This window comes from Hipposideros armiger, unplaced genomic scaffold (assembly GCF_001890085.2).
Source record: "Hipposideros armiger isolate ML-2016 unplaced genomic scaffold, ASM189008v1 scaffold_732, whole genome shotgun sequence".
NCBI lineage: Eukaryota > Metazoa > Chordata > Mammalia > Chiroptera > Hipposideridae > Hipposideros > Hipposideros armiger.
In genome coordinates, this window is record NW_017732082.1 from 98,343 (window position 1) to 124,723 (window position 26,381).

At 46.6% G+C, this 26,381-nt stretch overlaps 1 protein-coding gene across 1 annotated transcript; it reads right to left on the reverse strand.

The window, feature by feature from the left end:
• Positions 1-1,863: 1,863 nt before the first annotated feature.
• On the reverse strand, positions 1,864-22,143 carry LOC109373536 (transmembrane domain-containing protein TMIGD3-like). Its single transcript, XM_019627442.1, is given in 8 exon segments — positions 1,864-4,535; positions 4,537-4,555; positions 6,795-6,895; positions 8,315-8,381; positions 9,899-10,246; positions 12,301-12,354; positions 12,357-12,406; positions 21,462-22,143. Coding segments are annotated over 8 exon segments (1,038 nt in total). The 5' UTR covers positions 21,812-22,143; the 3' UTR covers positions 1,864-4,486.
• Between the last annotated feature and the right edge of the window lie 4,238 nt (positions 22,144-26,381).

Genomic DNA, 26,381 nt, shown 5'->3' on the forward strand with positions numbered 1-26,381 from the left:
AGGGCATATCAAATTACTTGGGGAGGAATGGTTTATTCAATAAATGGTGGTGCGGCACGGAGCCATGTACATGAAAGTAAAATTGGATCGAAAATTTGCTCCTTATATCAAAATAAATTCCAGAGGTGTCAAAAATTTAACTCGAAAAAAATCATGCAAGTACTAGAAGAAACTATGGGAGAATTAAAAAAATAATCTCAGCATGGAGCGTGCTTTTAAATGTATGACACAAAGCCCGGAAACCAAAAAAGATTGATTGACTTGACTTGGGAAATACCCTTCAAAGACAAATGATAAGCTTGGAAAATATTTGCAAAGCATCTCATAGACAAAGGGCTGATCTTCTTAGTATATTAAGAGCTCCTCAATAACTCAATAGAACAATCAAGAACACAATTTTTGAAAAGTACAAAAGGTAAGGTTGGGAAACTCGCAGAAAAGGAAAAGCAAAATGGCTTTTACACATATGAAGAGATAATCAACTAATTATTTCATCACGAGAAAAATAGTGATTAGAACTATAATGAAATAATACTTTCCATCAATAAGATTAGCAACATTCACAAGGTTTGCGAATAAACTGGGCAAGATTGTGGGGAACCAAGACACACATACGAGTATAACTGCTGGTGGGAGAATAAGTGGGTACAACTACTGTGGAAGGCAATTTCGCAATAGCTAAGGTTTTAAATTCTATTTGTAAGAATTTATCCTACTTAAGCATGTGGAAAGTCACCTATGAGTGGGGTTCACAACAGGTATCCTCCCCAAGATGTGCCACTTTGGCATGTGGATTATTTTGTGCTGAAGGCAGTCCAGACCCTGCGTGCTCAAGAGAAACTTTTACTTCTCTGTTAAAGGGGGTGGCTGGTTAGCTCAGTTGGTTAGAGTGCAATGCTCATAACATCAAGCTGCTGGTTCGATCCCCACACCCTCCACAACTAGACTGAAAGAACTATTTGACTTGGAGCTGATGGGTCCTGGAAAAACACACTGCTCCCCATTTGAAAAAGAAAAAGACAAGAATTGGGGCCTTGCCCATAATAAAAATTATCACCAGAAATAACTTCTTTTTTTATGGCCTAAGTAGATAGCAAGGCAGACGTCCAATTATTGAGCATGGAGGCACAGAGATTAAGTAACTTGCCAGAGTTCCCACTGCTAGTAAGTAGTGGCGCTGGGACCCAGACCGGGTAGGCTTGCTCTAGAGTTTGCATATTTATCTATTATGCTCAACTCTTTCAAAGAGTGAAAGATCAAGGAAACCCTCATTGTCTATTGCAGGTGAGAAGGCACTGGCTGATAGAGTACAATGTAGCCATTAAAAAGGAGGCAGCTCTTGGACCTACCTGATGGCTCAGTTGGTTAAGAGTACGAGCTCTGAGCAGCAGGGTTGCCAATTTCATTCCCACATGGGCCAGTGAGCTGCCACTGAGCTGCCAACAGGTGGCCCAATGGCTCAGCTGATGAGAGTGCATGCTTGTTGCCAGTTCGACTCCCGACGCCCCAAGAGATATTGTTAAATAAAAAGTATGAGCTGATAAAGAGAATTCTGCATCTGCTTTTATTCATGTAGAAATACACCTGTATTTATATATATATTTAATATGTCTGCAGAAGAAAACACCATTAACTGGTCATAGTGATTGCCCCTAATCACTTGATAACTGAGGGATTGAGGGGTGGGCTGGAAGGAGGTAGTCTTTTCTTAAAAGCTTTTTTGTAACTTTCCAAGTTCTTCATTTACCCGTTGAACATCTTCGGGGGCCCAATACCTAATGCTCCCATTCCCCCCTGAATTCTGAACCAATTGAGAAATAAGAAAGAGGACTCAGCAGACAGAGAACAAAGTACCATCTTTATTACAGAGTCCACACTGGAGAATATAGCGTATATTGGAGCTGCAGACAAGTGGGCTTCAGATCAACAAGCCCCATGACTGATAGAGCCGCACCAAGGCAAGTCTCCTCTCCTTGCTACCAAACCAGTGCTCAGATGTCCCCAGGAGTTGCAGAAGAGATCACGTGCTCTTTGAAAGCTGCACCCAAAAGATTAAAAAAGGAAGAGGAAGGACAGAGTGGATGTGAAACGCCTGTTTACTACCCCCAGACTCACACTTCACACAGGTCACTCCACCTCAGATGCGTCATTGAGGAGTGTCCCCCTAATGGGGCTGAGTCCACAGGGAAGGAAGTGGGAGTGGGGGAGTGGGGGGCATCCTTCATTAATCTCTCTTAAAAATACACCAAATAATATTTTTATAAAAATCAAGGTAAGGAAATTAAAGTTTAAAGACTGAAATAATTTATGTAACGTCTCCCAGCTAGTGAGTGGCAGAACAAAATTTAAATCGAGTCCTTTGACTTCCGATTCCTTGCATCTTGCCCTCACACCCAGCTGCCCCAGCGCATGGATCATGGCAGACAAAGCAGAAAGGTAAAGTCAGGTGACATGATGGGGAAAGAGCATGCTTATTGTGCGAGACAGCAGTTGCTCCTGACAGCTGGATTTTGAGAAGAGAGTGGAACAGGGGTTTGAGAAAGGAGTGGGCCCTCCTCTGTGGGAGCAGACAGATCTAGGAGAAAGACAGGTTAGGGAAATAGTGTTGTGAAAAGAGCAGCCAGACCCGCGGGGGCAGCAGAGCACCAGGAATGCTCTTCTCCTGTGGCTGGTTGTAGAAAGCACTCCCCCAAGGAGGCCTCTCACTTGCAACTGTTCTCAAACTCTGGATTGACATCAAGCAGTTCTACCAACCATGAAGTTGGAAGCCACATCAGCTTTCAGGCTCAGAGCCGGTGCCTTATGAACAGCTACAAGAGGAGTAAGCATTGTCCCAAGGCCATCCATTTGCACGTGAAATAGCAGATTGTTCCTCCCTCTGTTTTCATGAAGCTTCCCATTTCTAACACCATTGTCCCGTGTTTACAAAGACTTGCTTTTTTGTCTTTTTCTTTTGTCTCCGTATTATGAAATTGTGAGCAACTTGCCTTGTGGGAGAATAAAATCAGTGAGTAAATAACTGACTATAGATTGAAAAGCTCTTTGCTCGGTAAGGGAAGAAACAAGGCTCTTGAACCCTGGATCATGGAAGCGAACAAACTTGTAGGATTCTCAGGGGCAGTACTTTTGCACATAGGTACTCGTAAGTGTAATCTTCCGAGACATCTATAGGTGGCTTCGTCTGTCATGAAAGATGGAGGTCTGCTCTCTTGCCTTATGTCGTTGGATGTCCTAACCAAGCCCAATTGGGATTAATGTTTGCAGAACCAGTGGCTACTGGCTCCTTTATGTAGATTGACTACATGGCCACAGGGCAGGGACTGGGGTTGTTTTGTGGCTGAGGGAAAAGACAGCACTTTTGATGTTGTTTGTCTGAGAGTTTGGGAAGGAGGGGGGCTGGCTGTATGGAAACACAGAAGATGAGCGGAATGGGATGGTATCCACACTCCCTACCCTTCCTGTCAGGCTGTTGACTAGCTTTGAGTTCCTTACCTATACAGAGAGGGGTTCTTTAGGGTGGAAGCTGAAGGAACTGTGTTCATGAAAGACTTTGCTAGAGCTTGAGCCTAACTATGCAGGGCATGTACATAATTGTGCCAAGAGCCCACCTCCCTGTCCCAGCCCTGCTCAGACTAGAGGGCCGCTTAAATACCCTGAGCACTGAGACTGGCCAACACCCTATTAGAAGACACCAGAAGAGCAGGCTTTTTATAAGGGCAGCAGAGTCAGTGATGGGGAGCCCCTGGGAACTCCCTGAACTAGCAGGAGAGACACTACATGGGGAGAGAAGGGTGCGCACAAGCTGGTGGGAGCTAAGAGTTTTGGTAATTCTGGCATTAATTACAGTATGACCTCACTTGCACCCATAGTTGCTGATGCCTTGATCTTGATTTGTGTTCCCTGATTTGAATGAATATTTCACTTAAGTTATCACACTTTGGTTTCTCATTGATCAAAAGCAGCATCCATTCAGTCTGGCGGAAGTTCCCCATATAGGCCTTTTCACTAAGAAAACCTGAGAACCACAGAGTTAGCCTTTCCTTCATGTAATACCAATTCAGGAATAAATTGGAATATTATTATACTTTAAAAGAAACTTCTCCAGAAATACTTGTCCAGTGCTCTCTTGGGGGAAGTTAGTCATACTTTGGAGTTCATTCAATGCTAGTTAGGAATTTATTGGCTCACAAATAAAATACAAGGGATTTCATGGCCTCCTGATCAAGATTCTTCACTTCCAGCCAGCTCAAATCATGAGAATTAAGATCTGGAGGTGTTATCTGACAGCAGCCTTGCTCAGGCTGGCCTCGCACCACTCCTCTGGCTATCTCTGTTCTTACCTAGCTACCAGTGATTGCTGGCATGGTTAAAGGGCCCTCCAGAACACCAGAGAGATCTGAATTAGTTCCCAAGATGTGGACTGGTTGTCATGGTGAGTCTATTGTAACATCATATTATTTGTGAGCTAAATAAAGGAAATCTTCAGTCACATCTGTTCAGTTTGAGCCATTTCCTCTGGCGTCAAGCCACATGAGGGGCTTCAAAGAGTTGTCTACTTTGTTGGAAACAGAAAGGAAAAATTAAGTTGAGATCTATTGCCTACCTCTGCTGAGTGTTTCTTGAGCAAAAGTTGCCAACTCTCTTATGAGGGCTTCATGGGGACTAAACATGGAAGTTCATTTTCAGGGCTGAAATCAGATGTCATTCCTTTGAAGTTCATGGGTCAGTCAATAGGAAAGCTTTGGACACCGGGCCTGCATTCACCTCTTAGCATGCTTTGGTGATCTGAATGCCACTGGACTCTTTTTTTTTTTTTTTTTTTGCCACTGGACTCTTTTAGAATCCAAGAATGTCAAAGCCAGAAGGGACCTTGATTCAGACTGCCATGCTTCAATTGCCTGGGTGTGAGGAAGTAGTCCACAGCTAGAATAGGTTGTACTATTCCTTGCTAAAAAGGAATCGGGTTGGGTCCCATTGCCTCAACTTTCATAGCACCCACCATGCATCTCTCCTTTACAGTACTCACCCTAGTTGACAATTGCATAGTGTGTGTATGTGTGTGATAATTTGTCTCCTTCCTGCTCTATAGTATAAGCACCATGAAGACACATGCTATTTCTTTGGCTCATCTTTGTATCCTCAGCATCTAGCATAGTCCTTGTTTATTGGATGATGAATTGAGTGTGTGAATAGAGTCCTGGGCAGTATGAGGATGGGGTCCTCAAAGTCACAAAGAAGGAAACAGGCCTAAGGTCATGCCTTAAAAAAGTGACAATGTTTTTTTGCAAAAACCTAGACTAAAGTTGTGTCCCAAAGGGAGTTATTTTGAACAAAAATGGAGAAAGATGTTGCTTCATCTATACCCCCCACCTCCACATTCCCCCAAGCTCTTAGAGAACAAAAGGCAGGAATGCTGGGGGAGCCACTACTTTGATTTCTTGGCCATGGGGCCAGATGATCACAGGCAAAGTATAAAAACTTGCAGTCTTCGCTTTGAATTTCAGATCCTGCTGGCTAGAGACCTTTGTGTTTCATTAACAGGTGTCTCTCCAGGTTTCTTTGTTTTGTCACATTCTCTGAAATGTTGTTTTTCTACATTTCCACACCCAGAAGAGGTGGAGTCTGTTTTTGTAATTATGCCTTACAGTCTCTCCACGGCCCAAGGTGTTCCTATCGCTTCTGAGCATAAGAAGAAACAAAGTTAGAAAACATATTGGCCAAATAGTGGCACTTGTGTTTGATGTTTTCTCCCCTGTGTCCACTTGAGAGGCTAGCAGAATCCCCACCTGGTAGCCGTGAAGGTTCTGGTTTCTCTGACACTACCCTAAAGGAAAGATAGACAGGCGTGCACAGCCCCTTTTGCACAAAGTTCCTGTTCTCTACCCTGTTTCCCTGAAAATAAGACCTAGCTGGAAAATAAGCCGTAGCATTTTGGGCGCCAAAACATGGCAACTTGGCACACTGGATATTTTAAGCTGAAGGAGTTTGTGGAAAAGGCACCCTTCTCCCTGAAACAGGTCATAAAACCCTCATGTGAGGGGTGCGTGCCCTCCATATCCTGGAGGAATCATGCTAGGGCCTCTTCTCCAGCCAGGCCTTATTTTCGAAGAAACATGGTATGTCGGAACAGGGAGCCCTAAAGATCAGGTTACTGGGGGCACAGGGCTCAGGACAGAAGAGTCACAGAGGGAACCTACCAGAGGTGTGGGGATCACTGAAGAAACTTGGCTGGTTTTCTGGCTTCTAGCTAGGCCTTTACCTGTAATCACCCAAGGGCAGAAGAAGGCGCAGAGCTTAAAGGCCACTCCTCCTGCGACTCAAGAGGGCCTAGGCCGAGGCTGAGGCCCTGGGCCTGTCCTCGTCCATGCCTGAGCCTTCTCAAGGAGACCATTCTACACCTGCTTACCCAGAGCCCCAGGAGCTCCATGGGCAGCGGCCTTAGCTTCTAGTCCTCCCAGGTGAACAAAAACGTTTCCATCAAGACTAAGGCTGCCTCCCAAAGTTTGTCCGCTGGGGAAGCAGATGGCTCTCCAGACATGGAGCCTGTGGTGTGGTTGTCTCAGGGCCTCCCTCCTCCTGGTCTCCACCCACCTCCACTTACGAAGGTCACAGTGTTCTCTCTGTGACCTCTGATGGTGCCTTTGTCACGGTGACACAGAATCTCCCCAGGCCTCGGGCTGGCGGCATTGGCCTCCGGGGGTCCAGGCAACAAGAGGAGGCTCACATTCACTCACCTGGACGCTTCCCTTTGACCCTCCGTTTTCTCTAATCACCACCCCCCAGCTGCTACTTACCCCTTCTGTTCCTTTGACTTCTCCTCCTTTGGGACAAATGACTGATTATAGAGATGATCCCCACCCCAGTGATCAGTACGCAGATGATGAGAATGGACGTCCTAGAAGGAATCACAGACAGGTTTCACATCCCTTGGGAGAAACCATCTTTTGGCTTTCTGCACAGGATCCTCTTTTCTGGGATGTCCCTACTGCCCTGTCCCTGCACCCCACTCTGTTCCAGTAGCTCCTGGCAGCTGTATTCCCTTCGAGTGGCCCATACCCTCCAGACCATGCTCGATTGGGCCTGGAGTGGGTGTCTGGCCCAGCTGGGCTGAGCCCCTTCCTCAGTAACTAGCCTGGGACCAGGAATAGGGGAATCCAGTCTCAGGCTGGCCAGGCTCTCGAACAGGCAAGAAGTAAACTCAGGAGCCAGACATGAATATCTTTTCCCGGGGCAAAAATGAAGTGTAAAAGGACAGCACAGAGAAAGGGGAGAAAACACACACAAGAACAGCAGATCAGAGACAGAGATAAGGTCCTGCTGACACTCCTATCTTTGAGGGCGCAGTGTCCCTGCCACTGCACTTCTGAGACACTGCTCTCTCCTTGTGATGAATTCTCCTTTTTAATTAAAATAGAGACAGAGCATTTTTACTGCTTTCAACTGTGGACAAAAAAAGGGCCACATACTAAACCTGACAAGCTCAGGGGAGGCCTTCATGGCAGGCCCTACACACTCAGAGACAGAAATTAATGACATAGGGTGGTCTGAACATAAAATTCCTAACTCAAAACAGGTCACAGCTGGTAGTCATATCCTTGGCCTGTAGCTTCCTTGACAAAGGTCAATCTTTACCTTAAGTGAGCCTGTCTATTGTCTTTTTTCATCTAAGATAATGTGCCCTTGGAAGGTCAGAGTAATCCCTTTTTCCAGACCTCTCAGGGCCCCCCGCCACACACACACACACACACACCAGAGCAGGAAACTCCAGAACCCCTCCTTGTTGTTCCCTGATCACCATCTCTCTGTGCTATAAAATGCTAACTATTAACTATCCTGCACCCACCTATACAAAAGAAGTATCTGTCTCTCCGATTTCCTTTTATCCAGTCCCAGAGATTTCCCCCTCTTCTTTGCTTTTTCCCATCCCCTTAATTTACCACCAATGGATTTCATGTAACCCTCTTCCTTTGATTATAATGTATAAAATAAGTTGCAAAACTGCCCTTTTCCGGAGCATTTTCTCAATCTGTTGAGATTTTGCTTCCCAGCAATTGTCATCAGTTTGGCTCAAATAAACTCTTACAAGTTTTCTCTTAGACGCGATATTTTTTTGTCAACACAACCAAGAGTCCTGAACTATATATAGATCTTCTTTTGAAAGAAACCAAGTAGTTGCATTGAAGATACATGGTTCAGCTGGAGAGACAATATGCAGCTGAAAAGTAGTAGGTGGAGTAGGTGCTGTTCAGCTCTCCAGTCCATTGTTGTTGCACCCCTCCCCGCAAGCCCATTTGTCTCCTCAGTTACTGCTCACCTGGACTGATCTGCCTTGTGCACAACTTTGGAAGACCTGCAGCTTCTGCTTTTGTTGCTTGATGGGTCTGCATCGGAAAGGATTTGAGAGTCAAGCAAGGCCCATTCCCAGGCCCGGCCTTCTGCAACTCTGCGTCTCTGCCTGTCATTCCCTCAAGCTCCAGAGAAGGTGTGGGCTGGGCGACGGCTGGGTCAAGCAGAGGCACCAAGTACAGCGGCGCGAATGTGCCCTGCACAGGGCACAAGGCTGAGGGAGAAGTTGGAGCTGAAACCCAGCCCACACTCTGTTTGCTAAGCCAGGCACCCTGCCACTGAGTTCCATGCACTTAGACGAAGGGGCACTTCTGTAAGTGTGTACAAAATCCTGGTGGGGACTAGAAATGGCCCAGGGTGAGAGAGTCCCAGGCTGAAAGCTATGGGAGGGGATACCAGAGGCACTAGTGGGTCAGTCTTGTCCTTAAGGAACTGATCAATAGGTGACATAATTGCCACATCGTGCTTCCGTCAGTCACCAAAACCCAATGGGAGAAGTTCCATCATGACCAACCACCTTGCCTCCTCCAACCATCCCTGGGGGGAGGGTGTATGTGTTTCTTTTAAACTAAGGAACACATTTAGGTGGGATTGCTCTCAGCCTGAGCCTAAAAGCAGAACGATACAAGATAGAAGCACTGCAGGTGCAAAGGATGTCACACCTTCAGTAAGATCCTTGTTGGACAAATTACCAGTTGGTCAACTGTGAGCAAGACTTTCTAGCACCAGCAAGAGACTTGTAGCTCCCCTTGGGTCCTGCTTTGTTTTCCTACTGGCAGTGCACTCTGGGTTGTGATAGGAAAAGATGCCCTTTCTAGAAATGGAAACGAGAAACCACAGGAGATAAAAGAGCCTAGTGCTTTCCATAAGCTCTCTGCCTGAGAGAAAGTCTTTCTGGTATAAAAAGGTTTTCGGTATTTGACAGAAGAATTTTGTGAGCACCTGAAGATCCTTTGCTGAGCTCTGGTCCAAAGGAGCAATTGAGTGGCTCAGACAGACTTCCCCCTCCCTATAGGCTCCAGCTCCCTACATGGGCCCAGCCGACTCCTGGTACAACCTACACTTCTCAAAGGAGGGTGCTGACCAGTTTGACCTGTCTGTTATGAAATTCAGTTGGCAGTGTTGGAGGGTGCTCATTCAGGCGCCTGGGTCACTTTTTGCAGCTGCGGTCACCTCTCAAGAAACTAATCTTCAAGATTCTAGACCTGCCAGGCTGGCCACAGAGCACTGAGGCTTCATAACAACCTCAACGCCTTTCCTGATCAGCAGCGCAAAGCTCTCACACTGTCAGTCGCCACAAGCCTCTTTCAAGTTCCACGAACCAGGTCGCTGTGAGGGAAGGGAGGTACCAGGAGCACCCACCCCAGGGCCCAGACACCCCTCTTTCTCCCTAGCTCCATCAGCAACCACCCTACTTTGGGAAGGAGAGACCAGAGAAGCTCCAGGAAGACTGAGTTGGTGCTCACTGGTTTCAGTGAGTATTTACAACACCAACCCACAGCCCTCGCTGTAGGTTACCCCCAAGAAGACAGACCCCTGGCATGACCCTTACCTTTCACAGACCAAAAATCACTGGCGAGGGCTCCTCTGTTGTCAGTCACAACCAGCTCAGTGAAGTCCATGTCATCCCGGGCAAAGTCCCGCTGGATGCCACACCAGTACCAGCCCGTGTCCTCCTTGGTCAGGCAGGACATAGTGACAATGAGCTGGTTTCCTGTGTCCCTCAGGGCCACGCGGTCCGTACTGTTGGGTGTGAAGGCGATGATGTTGCAGTAGCTCCGGAAATAGCCCCGGCACCAGTATTTGGGGTGGTCTTTGTAGTAGGTGTCGTAGTTGCAGAGAGCAGATGCCGTGTCCAGCACGGAGCTTTCCTTGACCTTTTCGTCCATGACCATGGCTTCTGTGAAACACACACGCACGCACGCATGCATGCACCGTCAATCCTAAACACAGTGCGGCTCCTTCCCTCCTGGGGGAAAATTAATTAAAGCCTTGGAGGCTGATTTTTCCCTCTTTGGGGTTGGCAACTGTTAATGGGCTGAGTAGTGTCCTCCCCAAATTCATATGTTGAAATGCTAACCCCCAGTACTTCAGAATATGACTGTATTTGAAGATAGGGCCTTTTAAAAAGGTAAGTAAGTTAAAATGTGGTCGTTACAATGGGTCCTAGTCCAACATGACTGCTGTCCTTATAAAAAAAGAGATTAGGACACAGACAACAGAGGGGAGGGCCATGTGAGGACAGAGGAAGTAGGTGGCCTTCTGCAAGTCCAGGAGAGAGGCCTCAGGAGAAACCAAACCTGCCGACACCTTGATCTTGGACTTCTAGCCCCCAGAACTATAAGGAAACACATTTCTTTTGTCTAAGCCACCTCGTGTGTAGCATTCATTGCAGCAGGCTTACCAAACTAACACAGCAGCCCTGGAAAAGTCTTTTTCCCTCGTTCAAGGGCAGGTAAAATACAGACCCTGCTCTGCAAGAATTGAGGAGACCTCTCACCATTCCTTGGCAGGAGGCTTGAAGAGCCTGAGGCTGTAGATCCTCTGCCCTCAGTTCCCCCTCGACCTTGGACCCTCAAAAAAATGTGAGGTTTGGGGGCTTCTGCCGGCTGTATTGGGCTGAAAAACAGAGGGAGTCAGGCTCTGTCCTTAGGGACAAAGAACTTCATATTTCCTCCATACAAGCCCAGTGTGAGCACCTCTACCATCTCAGGACATGGCATAATGAGTAAGTCATGCACACCACATCCATCTTGACTGTGGCTGGGGAAGTGTCTGACCAAGGAGGAGAGATGGGGCGACAGAGCCCATCCATCTCTCAGCCTTTCAGATGTGTGCTGGGGTCCTCTCAAATGCCGCAGCAAATGTAGCTCACCGTGGGTGGGACCAGCCTACAAAGCTGTCAGAATGATTGGATATTTCATTCTCCACAAAGAGATCATGTGGTGCTCAATTTACAGGCATGGGCGCTGACCCAGGAGAGGGGCAGCAACTCTCAAAGGTCACAAGGCTGGAGGGTAGTAGAAACGGGGCCAGCACAGGCCTCTGAGTTTCACCTATGGAGTCAGATATGGGCAGAGAGGGGAAAGTCCTACCCTTACACATCTGCACTACATTTTTAAGGGGGAAAGTAAGGGGAGCTTAAACTGAAAGAGAGAAAACAGAGCCCTCGTTTTAGCTGAGGGTTTCAAATTCCCCATAAACCTCTAATCAGAGCTAAGAACAAGGACTATTTTGTTCTTTTTTTTTTTTTAGCTGAGGCATCCTGCCACCTGTTGGCAGCTCAGCTCGGGCCGGGAATAGAACCAGAGTCCCTGTTGCTCAGAGCTCACACTCTTTTTTTTTTTTTTAAGATTTTTATTGGGGAATTGGGGAACAGACAAGTTGCTGTCCTTTTGTTCTTCAGTCTAGTTGTGGAGGATGCTGCTTCACTGGCCCAAGTTGGCACCATCATTGCACTCTTCCCAGGTGAGGCAGATCAGTCGCCAGCTACTGGATGGCCGCTCATGGCGGCTGCTGGCTACACACGGTAGCCCATGGCAACCCACTGCAGCAGTGGCTGCAGCCTACGCTGTCGCCGGCGACTCCAGGTTGAGCCGACTCCAGGTTGAGCTGTTGTTCAGCATCTTAGCTGTGGAGGGCAGTGTCACTGGCCCTCATATGTGGGATCTGAACCGGGGCCCTCTGGCATCCCAAGCCAGCTCTTAGCCAACGCGCCACTCGGCTGGCCCATGAGCTGGCACTCTTGAGTGAGCTCTTAACCAACTGAGCCACTTGGCCGGCCCAAACAAGGACTATTTTGGACAAGATCTATTGTCACCTCCTTTTATTTCCCCATCCCACTCCCTCAGCAGTTCGAGCTAATAAGCAGGAACTCCAAGTAGGGGAGGAGGAGGAAATGCAAGGTCTCCAGAGAGTTTGGAAGGCTGGCCATGTTTCTTCCCCATGTCTTACCTGAAAAGACAGTCAATGAGAGCAGAATGAAAAGCCCCATGACAGAAGGGAGGGCACCTTCAACTGGAATGGCAAGATGTACTCAGGGACCTCAGGTATCCTGAATCTGTTAGGGGAAACAGGTCTCTTTCAGCTCAAGATGGCTTTATCCTGTATGGAGAAACCAGGGAGGAAGAGGAATAACCAGTGAATCCAAGCAGGGCTGCCAGGTACAGAGGTATCCAGGTTGTGCACTGCACAAGTGTACTTTTTCAGAGGCATGCCATTCCCAGATATAAACTCATATGATAATATGGGGCAACTGAGAAAATTCTGGACTTCTTGGCAGAGCCTAAGACAGGAATGGAGACGCCACTCATGGATAAATCCACCCTGGCACAACAAAGCCTCGTACATGCTCAGAAGAGCACATACACACGTCCGTCACTGGCACATATTCTTGTGTGCAACTGTGCCTGGTCCTGCTAATGTTCCGGGTGTCTCCAGGGGCCACTCCTTGTCTGCCCAGTTTTGGAGGCCCAGTTGCTATTTAGCTGAGAGGAAGACTAGTAAGGAGACGCCTAACGTTCCCTGACACTCAAGTGGACACTGAAACTTCACTGCGGAGTGGGGTCAGGGGAGGAGAACAAAGCCATCAGTAGCAGATATGCCTGAGCAGGTGAAAATGTGGGTGTTTTGGTGTCAGCAGACAGGGCTACAGACTCCACACTTTTTTTTTGAATTTTTCAATTACAGTTGACCTACCCTATTATATTAGTTTTAGGTATACAACATAAAGATTAGACATTCATATAACTTACTAAATGATCCCCCAATAAGTCTAGTACACACCTAACACCATACATAGTTATTACAATATTATTGACTATATTTACTATGCTGTACTTTACATCCCTGTTACTGTTTTTGTAACTGGCAATTTGTACTTCTTAGTCCCTTCTTCTTCTTCACCCATTTCCCCCAACCCACTCCCATCTCTGGCAACCATGTTTGTTCTCTGTGTCTATGAGTTTGTTTCTGTTTTGTTTTGTTTTATAGTTTCCACATCTAAGTGAGACCATATCTGTCTTTCTCTGTCTGACATTTCACTTAGCATAATACCCTCTAGGTCCATCCATGTTGTCGCAAGTGGTAAGATTTCATCTTTTTTATGGCCAAGTAATATTCCATCGTATAAACTCGTGTGTACCATATCTTCTTTATCCAGTTGTCTATTGATGGGCTCTTAAGTTGCTTCCATATCTTGGCTATTGTAAATAATACTGCAATGAATGTAGGGATGCATTTGTCTTTTCAAGTTAGTGTTTTGGATTTCTTTGGATAAATACCGAGAAGTGGAATTGCTGGGTCATAAGGTAGTTCTATTTTTAATTTTTTGAGGAAACTCCATACTGTTCTCCACAGTGCCTGCACCCATTTGCAATCCCACCAACAGTGCATGAGGGTTCTTTTTTCTCCACATCCTCACTAGCACTTGTTTCTTGATTTATTGATGATAGCCATCCTGTCAGGTGTGAGGTGATATCTCATTGTGGTTTTAATTTGCATTTCCCTGATAATTCATGACTATTGAGCATCTTTTCATGTCTGTGTGTCCCCTTTGAAATGTCTATTCAGGTTTTCTGCCCGTTTTTAAATCAGATTATCTGGTACCAATGATGGAACCATAAAACCAAAGGAAGTAACAATAGAATAAGAAATGGATTGTGCGCAGATAGATATCAGTGCAATGCCTAAGAAATGAAAAAAAGTGATTTTCTAAAGCAAATGAAAGGCCCAGAGTTACAGAGAATAACCAGGCATGTCTATTAGAATTCTGACTATTACTTAGCATTATTAGTTCTGTTGTTGCCTCTTAAGAGTAGAATTAATTTTCACCCTTTAGATGTGTAAATAAGAAAGTAAACAGGTAATAAGAATAAACCAACTGATGATTTTTAAAAATATCTTTTAGAACTACAAACTGAAAGGTTTACAGATAAAATAATTTGATGTCCAAGTTTCAAGATAATTAGGGTAGAACAAGTGAGTGGGTGGGGGCATAAATGAAATAAGACTGCCTATGAGCTGATCACTATAAAGCAGGATGATAGATAGATAGATAGATAGATAGATAGATAGATGAGGGTTTGAAATTCTAGTCTCTCTGATTTTGTATGTTTGACATTTTCTATAATAAAAAGTAAAAAAACCCCAAAAAACCCCAGAATTTTGACACAGGTATTATTAGTCTCATTTTACAATTGGGGAGAAGCGAAGCTCAGTTTAAGTAACTTGCTCAAGGTCACACAGCACAGCCACTGTGATCTATGCTCAATGTGAAGGGAAAAAAATGTTCTTTCCATCATATTATTCTTCGCCCCCAATAGTCATAATACTGCAAAATTATAGAGCACTTTAGAGTTTACAAAGAGGCTTTACATACACTACATCATCTGAGTGGCTGGGGCAAGATAAAGCCTAAGTTTTATTCCCATCATACTCAGTATAGTATCTAAGGGCAGAGTTTCTCTAGAAAATGTATGTCCAATTGCAAGAGACTGAATATACAAATTAGCAACAGCCAGACCATATATAAAAATAGAACTCTGGCCCATAACCAGCCCAGGAAACTAGCCCCTTATGTACAGTAACCGGCCCAGGAAGCCAGCCTGCTGGAAGCCAGACCATCCTCTCTGGCAGCAGTCCAGAACACCAAACAATAACCCCTGTAAGCAATCAGCCCCAAATAGCCAGGACATGGTCAATAACTGACAGCTTCCAACTTGGGGCCAACCAGAAGAAGCCAAATATGCCCCCTCACCAATCACACGGGTGCCCCCTTCCAGTTAGCCCGCCCACAGCTTCCCCAGGCCCACGGCCTCTAGGCAGGGCCCCCCTGAGCCCTCCGTCTCCCACTTGAGAGCTTTCCCACTCCTCTGCCCGCCTCTGAGTCTCAGCTAACAACGCAAGTGACGGTGGCTGACTCTCTTGCTACAGCAAACTTGGAATAAATAGCCTTAGCTTTTCTCATGTGGTCTTCACTTATTTTCACAGTTGACTTGATAAAAAAAATTGGGTAAATAAACCTAGCTACTCAACATCTATCTACCTTTGTTCCAGAGAATTCATATAGAGGAGAAAGCAACCTCAGTTTTGTCTGGGTGGTCCTTTTACCTCATTCCTTTATTTAAAAAAAAAAAAAAAAAGCCCAACCTTAACTGTTCAGTTGAAGGAGGACTAGTCAGGAGATAGAATCAGGGAAATTCTGTGACATTATCTCTAAACCTGAAACAAGAACTCACCACTTCTACACAAGCTCCTCACTCATGATTCTTGGTTCATCTTTTTTGAATTTACTCCAAAAGACATTTTCACTTCGAGGGCTTTTTCTGGGCTGATGAAACACCTTACTTAGCTCAGGAGATGCCCATTTGATGCCCCCTACCCCCTGGAAAAAAATCAACTCCCTTCAAACCCTCACTGGGTTTGCTAAGCAGTGGCTGTCAGGAAGAAAAAGGGAAGCGGGAGAAGGAGGAGGGAAAAGGGAGAAAAGCAAAATGAAAACAATGGGGTTTTTTTTGAAACTCGGGAGCTACAGCTCGTGTGGTGACACCAGATGACCCAGAACAGACCGCTGTTTTGTTTCGAGGGAAATGATCCCTTTAAATCAAGCTTCCAAAAAGGGCAGGTGCTAAGTGTTGCTACAGCAGCGAGGTTCCAGATTGTAAATTAAGCCTGTGTGAAGATTACCTTGGGACTGAGAACTAACCAGCACTTTGCTCAAGTCTCCAACTGGACAGAACAGTATGCCAGGGTCACCAGAAGCCCCAAAATAAACCCAGGGCCTTGTCCTGGAGTGGCATTTTAGCTAAAACCAAAAAATTAATTCAGGGGGAAAGTCTTGAATCAAATAAGAGGTTATCATTAAGAAAAAAAAAAACCCTGGGAAGTGGGTTGAATTTTTCAAGAAAAATATCTCCCAAAATATTGAAGGGGAGATTGTCAGGACTAAAGTCACCTCCCACTCCCAGGGACCCACAGGGACAATGGGACTTGTGTCCCAGTCTTCTGCCTCTAGAATATGATTGCGAATGGAGCCAGGAAGCAGGTGGGTGGAGTGACCACCTCAAACTTCCCAGAAGTGTTGATTCTTCCTGGGGTGATAGGAGAAACAAGGACCCTTTTCTGAAATGAAATGTTAACAAGATAAGTATGATTATCAAGCTCCAGCTTAAGATTGGGTTTAGGATAAACTTTCAGAACTGGCTAATAATTAATAAAAATTTGATGTGGTTTCATTGAAATCTCCATCTTGCTGCTCTCATCAAGTTCATATATTTATTGTCTTGGGAGTGAGAGTCCACAGCTGCAGATTTGGATAGAGCAAACCAGAGATGACACCTTGAATGCCCAGAGCCACATCCAATGCTTGAATGATGTGACTGGAGCTCTATTCCTGTCTGATATGATTAATGAGAGCTCAACAATAGTAGCTAAGGCAAAAACAAACAAAAAACCAGTAGTCCCCAGGTATACAAATTGTAGTTTGTACCCATATATCTACTAATTGTACATTAGGTGAACTTGAGTTTGGACTTTGGAGAAGTTACAAGTCCCTCTTCATGTCTGAGAACAGGTGTTCAAAAGCTGGAATTCTCCCATAAGGCAGGGCTGAGTTTAAATCCTGGCTCCACTGCTTGTTATAATAATTGTGTGACCATGGACAAGTTACTTAACCTCTCTGTGCCCCAGTTTTTTTCTTCTGCAAAATGGAGATGATAATACTGGTGGTACCTACCTCAAAGATTGTCAGGACCTAAAGAGGTAATGTATGTCAAGTGCTTCGTGCATAGAACAAGCTCAACAACAAATAGTGACTATCCAATGTCTCTTTTTGCCTCTGTTGTGGGCCAATCGAGTAGCCCACCCCCACCCCCACCCCACTGAATAACTTTTAAGTTTCTTTCCTATAAAAATGCTGTCTTCTCCCTAGTTTCTTAGTTCCTTAGCTCCTGGCTTTGATTACTCTTCTAATCAATTTGTGAATCCTAAGCAATAATTGTTCATAGAAATCTCCTAGCCCTGCTTTAGAGAACTACTTGAAAGTCTGTGACTTCCCAATATCCCCCAGGCTATTCCGCACCTGGCTGTTGGATAATTCCCTCCCAGAGACTAAATAGATTTTAACATTTCCCCAGACCAGTAAGCCTAATGATTCTTTCCAAATCCATTCTGGACCCAGACAATTGACGCCACCTGAGTGACGGGCTGAATGGCCACAGGCTTCATAAGAACTAACAGATTTATTAAATACAATCTATTTTTCCTCGTTCAGGGGCCTTGGGGATATAGATGATACCCCAACAAGATTGCCAGTCTCAACCAAAGAAGCCAACACAGTCTTCCAGGCAGATCTTGAGACCCCTTCCTCTCATCTGAGATCAGATAGGGTGAGTTCCGTGAATCCCCCAATAGGCAGGGACAGCTCTATGCCCCTGCCCGGCAGGAAGCAGATACAGAAGAAGAGACCTCCTGTCCTTCAACTTCCCATAGAGATTTTATGGGGATCATGTCTCTCAAGGGGGAAAACAAGGCGGGCAGTTAGAGACAGGCATTGGGTCTCTGCATTCCTGCACAGCCCACAGGATGCAACGGCCCAGGAGACCGCCCCTCTCCACCCAAAACTTCTCCTTTGTCAGTGAAAGTATCTACCCCTGTGGGGAAACAAATAGGGACAAAATACCCAACTAGATCAGACCAGTCACTCGCACCTGCGCAGATGAGGTAATAGCCTCTTGTCAATCTCAGGTGTAGAGAGACCGCCCGTTCTAGAGAAAAGGGATAAAAACGCCAAGTCCCGGCCAGTCGGGCCTTGGAGCCCTTATTTGAGCCCTTTGAGCATTCTGAGCCTCGTCTTTGCGCGCAGCCTGCTCCGAACTCTTTGGAAAGTAATTTCTCTTCTAATAATGGGCCCTTGAGCCATTCTCTACTGCTCGGGCCCACTTCTATTTCTTTGAAGTGTACTATCTCTTCTAATAAACTACTTTTTCACTACTTTGCTTTGGCATCTCGTTCAATTCTTTGCTAGAGATGCCAAGAACCTGGACATCGCGCCGAAAAGGGCCCACTCTCTAACAACACCCCCACTAGTCCTATTAAACTGAAATACCAGAGGAAATATTAGGACTCAGCTCTAGGGAGCGAATCATTCCTTCTCTAACAATCAATGAGTGGCTCATAAATTTGACAAATGCTGTCACCAGCCCAGGGTTTAAAAAGAGCAGGGTGTCCTGGGGCAGCGGGTGAGGGGCCCAGAATTCACACAGGTGAACATGCTATGTGACTCAGATCAGCCAGTTGCATCTTGAAGCCCCAAGTGACCCTGACCCTCAAAGAGCTACACAACAGCTAGCTACCATCTTTTATTTACTCAAATACATTTACAGGTGGATTCAGCAGCTTAAGCCCCCCTTTCACTCAGTTCACTCCTGTTGAGAGCAGGGTTCTGAGAGCAGGGTTCTTTGCTTCGTTCCACCATGAAATGGAACTGAATCACCATCACAAAGTTGTCCAGCCCAAATGACTTACTCTTGTCAGTAAGTCAATGAGGTATCTTTCAGATTCCACGACTTCTCCTGTTTGCCAAGGAAGAGCACAGGCAGTAACAATAAAACATTGTCCTCAAGTCAGGCATCCAGAAAATTGAATTAGAAGAAGAGAGTAGTAAGAAGAGGAACAATTGAAGGCAGCTGGCCAAACGCTCCCCACATCAGTGGAAGGAATCAATGGATAGGCCCTCAAGTGTGTGTTGATGTTGAATCGGAAGGTCAGCAGGACAGACAGTTGTCTTTCATGGATTACTACTCAGAAATCTGTTCAATCTTTGGGTCCAAGGAATCAGAGGGCTGGCAGATCATACAGGCTTTGAGAATCAAGAGATAGGTTTCCTTGAACTTTTTTATTTTATAAGCATAGACGATAGGGTTCATCATGGAGTTAGCATGGGACAACAGGATGCCCAAGTTCAGCACAACTTGTGGCACCTCCCCGTTAAAGTAGATGATACAGTTGATGATGGATAAAGGCAGCCAGGACAAGGCAAACAAGAAAAGAACCAGAAATAGAGACTTGGCTGTCTTGAACTCCCGTCCATAAAATGCACCTGTCTCTTTGGAGCTATTCTGACTGAGTTTGTTCCGGATGACACAGAAGATGTCAATATAGATGGTGCACATGACAACCAGGGGGATGAAAATCCAAGTGAAGAAGCTGAAGTAGACCATGTAGTCCATCCTCATGACGGAACGGAATTGGCAAGAAAGGAAGGTCATATTTCTGTAGTACTCTGAGGTCAGTTTCATGTTCCAGCCAAACATGGGGGTCAATCCCACCAGGAATGACAGCAGCCAGCAAAGGCCCAGGGCAAACCATATTCTTCTTTGAGTGGTGATCCTCCTGTATCTGAATGGAAGAGAACTAGTGAGTTCACAGCAGGAATTGCTAAAAAGGTGTGGGAAGACAGAGCTGGTAAAGGAGAGAGAGGTGGAGAGTGTTGGCATTATTCTATGATGATTTTGGCTAAATTCTAGTGGATATAAAGACAAGATGAGCAGACAATGATTAGAGAAAAATCTGCAGCCTTCGCTGGGGGACTTTTCTAAAGAATTATCACCTAGAATGGATCAGGGACATGTTGCTGAGACTCAGGTGCTTGCACTCCCCACTCACAAGTCCATTTCCAGCCCAATAATTCTTCAATTCCTGGGAGGCAAGAGTTAGCTAAGTCTCCTGGGATCATCTACCTGGTGAGAAATGATCTCCTCAAAGTATGTTTGACTGCTGTGCTCTGCATTGTTTTGTTTGTTGGCATTTTTTTGGGGGGGCTATTGATATCCATTAATTACACTCTGCTTCTCCCACACCTCCTCTTCCTGTGCCCGCCCTGATTCTCTTGTTGCACTGGCAGACACACTTGATGTTTGAGTTTAATGAATCCATAGAGTTGGGAAGGTCGTGTTGAAATGCTTCTGGGACGTTGAAAGGCTCATCCAATGAGTCACCATTTCTCCTTAAACCATCCTTCCTGACAGCATTCTACACAGACTGCAAGAAGGAAACTGATTTTGTTAAGTACTGCACACTCAGTACACTTTCTCCAGAAGAAATCTCACAACAAATGAGAGATATTTTTATGATAATCTCTATTTCATTGATGGTAACGGTGGCAGTTATAGTTACCATTTATTGATCATAGACTGTGTGCCAGGCATTTTTTTCTAAGAACTTAACACATGTTAACTCACTTAATTTTATGAGGAAGGTGCAATTATGGTCCCCATTTCATAGGTGAGAAAAGTGAAATAGACAAGTAAGTTGCATGAGCTAGAAACAGTGGAGCTAAAATCAAAAAGAGGTAAGGCTGAATTCAGAGCCTCTTAAGCACTATAGTAAGATAAAGAACTGAAGCAAAGAAAATTAAATAACTTGCCCAACATCAGATTTCAAGCTCTGGGATTTGAACCCAGGCTTGTTTGTATCAAAAGCTTGTCCATAAATCCCTCGCCATGTTCTTTACCCTAAGAGAAGAGAGCAGAAACCTCTCTTTGCTGACCTAAGTAGTCAGGACATGTGGGAAATTCAGCTTCTCCATTTGGTGGTCTGTTCTGTTCACCTGGTCATGCGAAAGGTTAGTATGACTTTATGCAATGCAGAACTTTATTGAAACCCTTCTCAACAAGGAAGAGGAAGCAAAATTAAAATAACTTAAAAATAACGTACACGTGCAAAGAACAGAACCATCAGTTTATATCTCCTCTTATTCGTATCTGTCTGTTCTTTATCTTATCCAGTAGGTTTCTATCATTTCTAAAAGTCAAGAGCATTTTTTACTAATTAAAGATGCATCAAGCGTTTATCTTCTTTAGCTCCCCTGGCTGATAGAGCACATGCTCCCTACGCTCCTATAGTGAGTGCAGAGACATTCCTCTGTTTCTAGTTCCTGACTCTCAGCTCATCATTGCTAAACCCCTCACACACCAAATGGCGAAAAGAACCTCTTTCAAGCTCAGAGTCCACTTTGGATTCGTTTTCACTCAAAAAGTCTGGGATCTGAACTTTGCAGCCCCATTTTCCAGGCACCTCTATCACTGCCTCACACCACCCTTCTTCAAGCTGGTTACCTGACCGTGAGCTTGACCCGCAGGTATCGATCCACAGCAATGGCGAGCAAGGACATGATGGAGGCATGCGTGAAACTCAGCAGCAGGCAGGTCATGAGCAGGCAGCTGTAGAAGTGGAGTGTGATGCCCAGGCTGACGACAATGGCCAGAGGCATGACCAGCGCCCCAACCGCAATGTCAGCCAGGGCCAGGGAAACGATAAAATAGAAGGTGGTGGTCTGCAGACTGGGGTTCAGCTTGACCACCCAGATGACCAGCACATTGCCCACTATGGCGCAGAGCCCAATGACGATCTCCATGATGATGTAGGTAACCTTGGCCAGCAACGGGGCAGTGATGTTAATAGGCATCTTGGTTTCCCAGAAGAGTCTCCAAGGTGACAGGCATGCAAACAGGATCCGTGTAGGCCAGTGAGTCCAGCTCTTGCCAGAGGTCCACGTGCAGCAGCAACAGTCTAAAACTCACAATGCATCCATTCCTTCTCTTCTCTGGTGGGGCACTTCCTTGGAGAATCCCCTCTCCTTAGAGAGAGCCAATCGCAGGACAATCACTTCCAGCCCCTCAGCAAGCCACACATCCCTGGGTTCCGGGAAGCCTGGAGGACAGCTCTATGTGGGCTGAGTCTGAAAGTGCTAATGCTCTTAGTTCCCCAGATAGATGCGCTCAAGGCCGCTGCCTTCCCCTGCCTCAGGAGGGCTACTGAAGCTCTATCAAGATAAGCGACTCTCTTCAGGGGTGTTTCAGGAAGTAAGATGGGCCAAGAGGAAGTACAGAGCTAGGAACACTCTACAAGAAGATGGAAAGAACAGGGGAGGAGGGTGTGTGTGGTCTGAAGAGGGCTTAGCATTCATTCCCCCCCGGGAAGACCAGAGTGCAGGGCTGGGTGGGAGAGGAGCTGTGAGCACCAATTATGTAATATTCTGGCTTTCTGCTAGTTTAGGAAAAAAAAAAATCCCATAACTGCGAGGCAAACGGGATACACAGAGGAACAAGAACTAGACTTTGGAGGCAGGTCCCCAACCTTAGCCGGAATTTACTCCTTCTAGTGCATATACCATATAGACTGACACTGTGTGTTCCCCCAAAATTCATATGTTGAAATCTGTCCCTCCAGGGGATGGCATTTGGAGGTGGGGCCTTTGGGAGGCTATTAGGTCAGGAGGGTGGAGCCCTCATGAAGTAGATGAGTGTCCTTTTAAGTGACTCCACAGAGCTCCCTCACCCCTTCCACCACCTATGAACCAGAAAGTGGGTCCTCCTCAAACACAGATTCTTCCTGTGCCTTGATCTTGGACTTCCTAGACTCCAGAGCTGTGAGAAATAAATTTCGGTTGTTTTTATAAGCCACCCACTCTTTGCTGGGCACAGCTGGAACCCAGCCTTTGCATCAAAGATCTTTTGCCAAACGGACAAGCTAAGATTCCCTGCTCAGAAGATCAAAACTTCAGCACATCCCCGCAAGCGTCACATCTACTGCCCCCCATCTCTCCTTCTTGGCCACACACCCACCATGACCTCACACTAGTAACCGCCTGCGTTGAATCTATCTGCAGTCCCACAGGACAACGGGATGACCAACCATGGGGAAAGGAGGAAAACGACTATATGTGCACATGATTGTAAGGCATCCCCTCCTACCTTTGTGCCCCAAGCCCCACCCCCACCCTGCAGGAACCGGAGTGGGTCTGAGACTCAGGCCTTTTCTTAGATGTTGCTCACCTGGTCTCAGCTCCTGGAAACTGAAGGCAGCCATTATTTGGGGCCCACCTAGTTCAGGTACTTCCTGGTGCCCCCCAAAGGGGTGATTTAGAGAGACAGCAAGAGGAACAGTTGGACCTAAGCCCACACAGTGAATTGAAGGGTTTATACCATTTAGCTTAAAGCACCAGTCTATACATGGCCAAAACTAAAATTCGGCGGTAACAAAGTGTTGTTCTGGGGTTTACTAACAAGCACTTTTCACAGGGGCGCTGGTGAGATATTTTGGCCCCGGGGCCTGCCAGGGTCTTCTTCAGTGGTTCTGCTTCCTCATCCCCCCTTGATCCTTGCTGCACCCCAGGTCGGTCCACGTCTGTCCGAGTGCCTTCCTTGTCCCCGCAAGACTTGCCAGGTCTCCCTGAGCAAACTCCCTGACGTAGAGTAGCAGCCTTCTCTGACTGCATTTCCCGTCACCCTCACATTTTCCACTGTTGGCTGTGCCCACGCCCCTGCACTGCGGGAACTTGAGAAGCTACCTCAGCTTCCAATGTGGCCTCTCACAAACGTCTCTACTGTAACTGCTTTCTTTATCTTTTGCTTCGAAGAAGGAAGTCACAGAGAGAGATTTCTAGGAGGCTGTGTGCTAATGAAACAAGCTGTTCTCACTACATAGCGATCTTTGAATCTGGATGACTCACTGTAAAAAATGCACCCTCCCCCCAACACTCACCACCCAGCAGCACCAAGGCCTTGTGAGAGAAAGACCCCCTGGAGGAGGGACGAGTCGTGTTGCCTGGTTGTGACACTTGTACAGATGAAGAATGGTTTTCTTGGAGGGTTTGGCAGCCCAGGGTCTGCTCTCAGGCCAACCTGGAGTGGCCAAGGAAGGAGGGAGTGGGCCTGTGGCCCAGTGGAGCCCAGGTGATTGCTCTGTGTTTAAGCGCTGGTCAGACAATGGACAGCTCCGCATTTAGAGAGAAAAAGATTGTGGCCCTTGTGTGGCTATGGGCCAGAGGCTGCAGGGAGAGGAAAATGGGTGGAGACCAGGAAAAGTCCCTGAGCCATGGATCCAGCCCCCCAGAAAAGGTCTTAGGGATGGAGGTGACAGCTGGAGCTGGAAACCTGTGTTTTCAGATTCTTGCCTCTTTCTTCTCCTTTTGAAACCAGCCCATCTCAGCTGAGTTGGAGAAACCAAGGAGACGGGTTTTGTCCAAGCACCAGTCACAGAGCAACCTGGGGACAGGACAGCCCCTGAGAGCATAACCCATGGGAAAAAGGAGAGATGGGGACATACTTGGGGCCAACAGCCAAGCCACCTCTTCCCACCTGGGAATTCTGTTCCCAGAATTCTCTGCACAGACCTGGGGAATCTCCTCTCACGAAGAAAGGAAGGCCTTCCTTTATGTTTTCTGAGTAGACCGAGCCCATCGATGCGCAGGGGCTCTCCCAGCCCCTGCAGCCTTCTGTCTCCTGGTTCCCCCCAGAAACCACAGTGCCATCCAGCTGAGCAGCCTGTGGCTCTTTCACTTCCTCTCCCCTGCACACATGCTCTTTTCTGGCTAGGAAGGCCCTTCTCCCGGCCTTCCGCCTAGAAAACAAGCACTGTTCCCTCAAGACTGTTCTCAAACAGGACCTTAAAAAAAAGCTCCCACATGCCCCTCCCCTGCCCCGCCCCCCAGGATCCCAAAGTGCTGTGTTTATCCTGTAAGCTCTGGGAGGGCAGGGACCTTCACTTTTCAGGTCTGCATTTCCAGCCCCTACCCCAATGCCTGCCAGATGGTAAGTGCTCAGTATATTGATAAATGAATGAACAGGAAAGTGCTTCAGTGAGCCAGCGGACATACATTCAGCACTAGGTAAATAACACCAATGAATCAGCTAGGACCTGAGAAGCATTTTCCATTATAACAGCTACAGTGCTGAGCATTTTACTTGCATGCTCTCATTCAGTGCTCTCTGATGAAAGAGATACTATCATTACTGCTGAGCTAACTGAGGCTCAGGAGGGTTAAGTTACTTGCCCAGGTTAGCACAGCTAGGAAGTGGCAGAACTGGCCTTCGAACCCAGGCTCCTGGCTCCTGGGAGGCGTGCAGGTTCTGAACCACAGCCTTCGCTCAATGAATGAGCAAGCGGACAACCATACAAAGATTTCACAAGTACAAGGAGTCCCTAGATTTGATGTTGCCATATGATCAATAGGTCCTAACCTCACATCTGGAAGAGAAACAGGCAGCCAAGGTCATGGGCGCAAATCACAAGCATAATGTAGGTCCAGCTCCAGCTCTGAGTTATGGCGAGATGGAGGAAACAGAGAGATGCTTGTATGAGCAGGCCACTGGTGAGACTGAGGCCCCAAGGAGACCTCTGGGCCAGAAAGAAAAACTTTCATTGGACCAAGGGACCAAAAAAGAATTTTACTTAAATAATAAAATAAATTATAAGTGAAACATTGCTCAGGGGATTTTTTCCATCCAAATAAAAGGTCGTGTCTGTTTCAATTCTACTAGAAGAACCTGAACTCCACAGAAGAGGCAAAGATCTGGGATTCAGATCATGGGCCAAAATCACAGGAAAAGCAACTGGAGTCCTAGGGCAAGGCTTCACCTGTCCCCATCCCTGGTCTGGAGCCTCCTTGGGCTGATGCAACTGGACACAGCTCAACCGCAAGGCTGCAAACTTGCCCTTGGAGTTCTACTTAACATTCTGAGAGGTTAGCCAGAGGTGGTTCATCAGACTCTTTGCAGCTTCTCAGAAAAGCCTGGGAAGCCCCAGCAACCAGCCTGCAACAGAAGCAAGAGGCAAGATGCAGCCTTAGCAGGGGCCCAGAGAAAGGATGCTGGAGCCCTAAAACTGGTGCAGGTGGCTGCTGAGACAGGATGTCTGGCAGACGGAAGGTAGCTCCCCCTGGCTCAACTGCTGCTTGCAGAGTTGCAAAAAGTCAGTTTGCTCACTTCCTCTTGGCACCATTGCCACTTCCCCAAAGCCTTATATTTTTATAGACCTTTATGCTTGCTAGCCAACAGCAGAGGCTTAGAAAGAACAAGAGCCCAGGGTCTCCCCAGGAAGGTGGCCAGACTTGACTCTCCCTCCCCCAGGACCTCTCCCTTCTCTGACTCTCAGTCAAGCCCCAGGGGGGAGACTGGGCCTTTCAGAAGGCTTCCTCCAGGGCCTGCTCTGGAGCCACTGTCCCCAGGGGCTTCTTACTAGGGCTCAGCAACTTG